General features: G+C 37.2%; 1 protein-coding gene across 1 annotated transcript; it reads right to left on the bottom strand.

The window, feature by feature from the left end:
* Nucleotides 1-2110: 2110 nt before the first annotated feature.
* LOC103705601 (protein EARLY RESPONSIVE TO DEHYDRATION 15) lies at nt 2111-5045 on the bottom strand. Its single transcript, XM_008789373.4, has 3 exons — nt 4915-5045; nt 2886-3270; nt 2111-2742 (listed from the first exon to the last, which is right to left on the bottom strand). Exons 2-3 carry the CDS (start codon nt 3241-3243, stop codon nt 2579-2581), a joined length of 522 nt encoding a protein of 173 aa, XP_008787595.1. The 5' UTR covers nt 3244-3270; nt 4915-5045; the 3' UTR covers nt 2111-2578.
* Between the last annotated feature and the right edge of the window lie 955 nt (nt 5046-6000).

Here is a 6000-nt window from a genome sequence, read left to right as displayed (position 1 = left end):
GCATGTGGGCCCCGGAACCAGACAATATCTGGCAGGGAAGCCCCGCAGTCTCCCCTCATGTGGCCCCCACGTGGTCACTGGGTGCCGCACGTGCCCCGCGGAGGTGGGGGTGTGACAGTAGCCTTGAGCTTAGAGTTTATGCACAAGGCAAAGGAGGCTGCTGTCGGAAAAGGCAGCAACATAACTTGAAAATTGTTGGTGATGATCGAAATAGTGTTAAACCTAATATACATTGTTGATCCCCTTCCTATCAGCTTAAACTTTTAGGATCAATTAGTTACTCGACATAATATTAGAGCTCAGATTTGCTGGAGGTTTTGAGTACGAATTCGTCCATGCAAATTATTTATTTAATTAACTTGGTCATTTTCTTGACTCATTCCAGTCATTTTGACTCATTTCAATCATTATGATCCACCAAATGTGCATGGTCTAGGCCACCCATATTGGGGTCAATTGGTTACTCGACAAATAGACGCATTTGGATATCCAGCAGCCAAGTTTGGGAGGGCTTGGGTAGAGGCTTTGGAGTTTCTAGGAGTATCACTTAGCAAAGAGAAGGCCGCCATCAAATCTAGGAGTGTCCAATTGTAGACTCTGTGATTAAAAGTGCTGAACGGTCTTCACATTTTACTTTGTGCCGGGGTATTGAGGGCGTAATTTGATGCAAAAGTGATCTTAAGCAAAGTTAAGAAGTCAGCAAGCTCTCTTCTAAAAATGATCAGCGAGCTCCCCTTCTGGTTGATCTTGTTACAAGTAGAACAACTAAAAGCACGTTGGTTAAGAATTAAAGAAGTCAGCAACTCACGTACTCTTCGGCACACCATCATTTGTTATCTGATGCCTCATATTGCGCTCGAGGATTTATGCCGTATCTTGAAAGGTGATTATGGATTAAATGACTCTTTTCTTCACTGCTATTTGCATTATAGCTGATGGAAAGGCTGCCATGCTATGGTTAAATAGCGCTGCGTTATTGGCTACTCATTAGATTATTTATAGGCACTGAATAACTTGAACAACAAATGATCCATTTTGAAAGAGTTTACACGACAATGATGCAGTATGGTGGACAAGTTTTGTCCACCTGTGCTTAACTCGTACAAGCTCAATCCAGGAAGATAAGCTTGTTCTTTTGAGGTAGGATAAGGGTTTCTCTTTTTCATTTGCTTTTAGTTGTGCATATCTCTTTGGAGATTTGTGTCCCAAAACATATTGCAAAAAGCTCTCTGCCACTTTGGAGATAAAGTAGATGGGGGTTTATACACCAGTGGATGTCTCCTTTTGAGGTGCTTCTTCTCATCACTTTCATATTTAGTTAGATACCTAAAGTTGAGGTCATCTGTAATTTGCGCCGAAGGCTGCTGGCCACCGTCCATACCTAAAGTCGGATAATCTGCGGTATGTGAAGAAGATTGTTAATTGCTTATGATTCTGATAAAACTTATGGATGCTATGGGGATTATTTTCTCGAGAACATGTGCCCTGTTGCTAGTGCTGATGGAGTAATTAATATGAGAGGGATCTTTCTTTGCTGCTGAGATATATACACTCTTCTAATTGTAGTGCTTTGCTATTGGCTTGCCTAAGCCTTGTCTTGTCCACCTCCCTTTATGTTGAATTGTCTACAAATTTTGGCAGCAACAGAGAGAATGATGAACGGTAGGGAGTGGATTAAGAGCTATTCATAAATTCCAGGTCATCTTGATTTGGATTTGAATGATTTGGAGATGCAAATTTATGAGAGTCAAGATCCTTCATTTTGATAATTATTGAGAAGAAAACGGGAGAGAAATGAAGAGAAAACACTTGTGTGGATCTTTAAGAAATCCTTCTACCTGAAGTAATGCTCCCTTCCCTTTCTCTGTTCTCTTTCTTTTCCTCCCTGGTACATCCAAGAGAGAGGAAGGATATCCCCTTTATCTTCTCTGCCCTTCTCTTCTTGGCTATGTGGATTGAGATTTGAGAACAATCATCATAGCAATACACAAGCATCCTAATAAAATATTTCGTCCTTGCAAAATGAAAGAGAAAATAATATAAAAAAAAACTTGATTGATTATTGCATTTAAAAAAGATTCTTTTTGAAAAAGAGATGACAAATGGTACATTTCCTAAAAGAACTTATATTGATTAATGATATGTAACGTAGCAACATGGTTACCTGCATATCACATCAGCCTTAAATTTGGCCTCAGAGAAGAAAAGAATGGGCATACAAAAAATTCCAACATGCATTTAGGGCTTTTCCCACTCTTCTTTCTTTTTAGGTGGGGATGGGGGAGTCCTCAAAGACAGTCTCATGAACATTTGCAGCAATGGAAAAATATCCAACAAAAATTGCACATGATGGGGCTTCTTTTTCCTGAACTAAACTACAACTTTTTTTTCTCTATTTTACATTACATACTTTTCTGTTTTCTTTCTCAGAGCTAAATTGGATGAACACAGTGCCTGAACAAGAACTGGACAATACTATGTGCTGCATTTTAGTCCCATACAAAGGTACATTAAAGTTGCATCGAGACACTAGACATGGACTGCTTTCCACCACCGCAAAGGCAGCAGCCGTAAGTTCTCAATGGGGCTGATGAATGATGCGGCAAGGGCTGCACTTTGGGCTCACGCACTGCAATGCCTTCTCCCGATACATGGCCGGTTCCACAACAGGTCTAACCCCGCCATTCTTTGGTGATTTCAAGTTCAGGCTCCTGATCACTGTCTCTGCATCACTCTCCAAGCCTATATCCAGAGATTAGCATAAGTATTAGAACACCACTACCCAAGCCAACAATTATATAAATGCATAATACTCTAGTAATCACATATGGCAGCATCTAGACTTGAACATGTTACAATGCATTTCATAAAGCAGAACTACCTACCAGGCTTTAGCTTCTCTTTCTTCTGAATATCAGAAACCAGTTCTTCAGCACCCACAGTTTGGTAGTAAGCTGCTGCTTCAAATTCTGCCTCGAGAATGGACAACTCATCCATGAGGCCAAGATCGAAAGAGTCTGGAAGCAGATTTGCAACATCTTCCTCATCATCGCCATCAAAAGTTTCTTGCTCCTGGTGCTGCTGGAGCCAGTGATCCCGGAACCATGTGGTTGTCTTCACCAGCTCCCACCACTCAGGGGAGAAATCCTCCACCAGCTGAAATGCTGTGGGGATATAAAGCGGAGCATTTGGGTTGAGCGCAGACCTTGCTGCTGCCCCAGATGATACTGCCATGGTGCTCATTGATCTTTACCCACTCAGCAACTGTTTCTATTAAATGGAACATAAAGAAATAAAATGATTTAGTAGGTGCTACAAAATAAAAGCTTAAAAGAAAGAACACTGAATGCTGTAAGAGCTATTCTAGTTCCATAATTTTGAAAACAGTTAAAAACCTAGACATCACCATGATGTCTCACCAAAAGTATGATCCTGTGAAATGATGCAGTTCCTCAAATGCTCTATGAATAACTCGCAACTTATGCCTAAACTTTTTATTTCTTTTTTTAATATATTATATATGCAATGCAAGTAAAACAGCTACATAAGCGAAAACTTTCAGAAGTTTTTGATGTGAGCGAATAAAGAAATGATTTATGATGAACCTGCTTGCAATTTACACCATTTAATCTGATCAAGTAAAGGAACATACATGATGTATTAGAGTCTTAGAAGATCCAAGAATATTCAAATGCAGACTAAGATTAGCATTTCTAGTTAATAAAAAACCATATCTCAAAGAGATATCCATGCAACTATCACATGTAGTATAGTCTCAAAAGGAAAATTCCTAAGATGCATCATTTTTAGATTGCCCATAGCAGCAGCTAACAACCAATAAATAAAATACAACTGCATAGTGCATCTATGGACACAGGAAACATGATAGATAATTATGCAGAAAGCCAGACACAACAAATCATAAACAAACAATGGTCCAATATCTCTATAACCAACCAATTCGCCCGTTATGAGATGATATCCTTTGCGCTAAGGGGAACAGATTAGATTTAGAACAGAATTTAAGACAATAAAATAATATCTCTGATCAAATATGCTTTTGTAAGAGAAAAAAGGAATTCCTTAGACCTAAAACTATATAGATGGACATATTTAATGTAAACCATTGATTAAACTGAACTACACAAATTCTTGAACAAAACAAACAAACCAAAGAAAATAAGAATAAATTCATGCCCACAATCCCATTACTATGATAGCAGACTGAAACAAACCGTATTCGTGCTTCTAACACTTCCAAGAGATCTGCCTCATTCAGGGATTTAAAAAGCATATATAAGATCCTGAGACAGACTTCCCTCACCCAAATTATAACTCTAAAAAGTTGTGAATGTTACAGGATCTGAGAATAGAAATTATTCCAAACCAGCTAACCAAATAACTAAATACAGAAACTATTTACTATTTTAGTTGACTTAAAACAGAGAATCTATCCTATAACCAACTAAAATTTGCTCAGCTGAAACTACATAACCAAACAGAGTGTAAACAGTAAATAACAGCATAAATCAGACAAGTAATCTCTCAAAATAGAAACAGGCAAGGCAGAACACAATCATTATGTGCAGATCTACAAATATTTTGCTATTTTAAGAAAATTCAAGCACAAAAGCTGCAATTTAGGATCAAATGGCCAAATGCGACAGCCCATGAATTCATAGATCGATTCCATGACCTCAGATCCGATCTATTCCAGATCTTTAAACCTTATAAAAATCCTTCAAGAGCTGCCAATATCTAACAAGCGGAAACCCCTCTTTTCTCCTATGAAGGTTTATGGAGTATTCAGGGTTAAATTGTTCAGATCTAGCAGCAGTTTAACGTTTGGATATCAAATCGAACATGAGACAGACAATTAAATTCGCTGAGACTTTATTGACCAGTAATTTTTACCTTGCCGGAATTTCTGCAAATTATCTGCGGATTTAGCGATCTGGATATGATAAGACACGCCCAAGGTTGCCAGCGGTAATGGGTGATATTTATAGCATGAGAGGGGGTTACCGAGTTCTGGTTCGGACTTCGAGGCTGGAGGCTCGGAAAGAAGACGTCTACGTGTCTAGCACGGTAAGCGTACACGTGGTGGCCAGCACGGTCGCCCCCGGCTAAACGGAAGTTATTGGAACAAAAACGGGTACGAAATTTCACCCAAAAAAAAGGGGTACGAAATAAAAAAAATACGATGAACTTTTTAGGTTATCATATTTTTTTGATATCCACCTTAAAAAAATTTAAAAATTATTTTTTTTGGTTACCAGTTTGTTCTGTGATTAAAAAAATACAGTATCTTTTTTTTTCTTTATTTTATAATATATATTATTTGACTAGATTATATATAACAAATAAATTAATCATCTAATAAGTTAACATACACCTCTAAATAAATCGATATGTAGTTTTTAAAACATAATATTCATCAGTAAGCAGTACACAGTCAGGCGATGCACATTCAACAAATTAAAAAAAATAAAAAATGTGAATTTGGGATTTGAACTTAATTGTTGGACTTTTATGTGTTAAGCTATAAATGGATATTTGTTGCATAAGATGTTTTGGCTTGGCAAGAGTTGGCTCTTGTCACGGTGATCACATTACTAAGAAACATGAATTCTAGGGTTGATTTTTTGATGAGAATGTAGTGTATTTATAGCATAGATGGAACTCCTATATTTTAGCTCCAAATCTAAAGAAAAATGATGACAATTATGATCTACTTTCAAAATAAAATAAAAAAAGAGTACCTAAGCCATTGGTTGATTTGAATTGTTGGTAGCCTAGAAAATTTATTTTCAAGTATTTGATTTTTTTAATTATAATATTGATAGGTCTCCCTTATTTTCTCTTAAGAAACAAATATATATTACAAGTGGGTTTCCCACTTTTTACTAAGCAATTTGAGGTTTTGAGTTTGAGTACTTGGTAGCATATCTCCAATTATTTGAATTTCGGTAATTATGATATTGATTGGTCTTCTTCTTT

This window comes from Phoenix dactylifera, unplaced genomic scaffold, assembly GCF_009389715.1.
Source record: "Phoenix dactylifera cultivar Barhee BC4 unplaced genomic scaffold, palm_55x_up_171113_PBpolish2nd_filt_p 000146F, whole genome shotgun sequence".
In the NCBI taxonomy this organism is placed as follows: Eukaryota; Viridiplantae; Streptophyta; class Magnoliopsida; order Arecales; family Arecaceae; genus Phoenix; species Phoenix dactylifera.
This window is presented reverse-complemented; position numbering and strand designations above follow the sequence as displayed.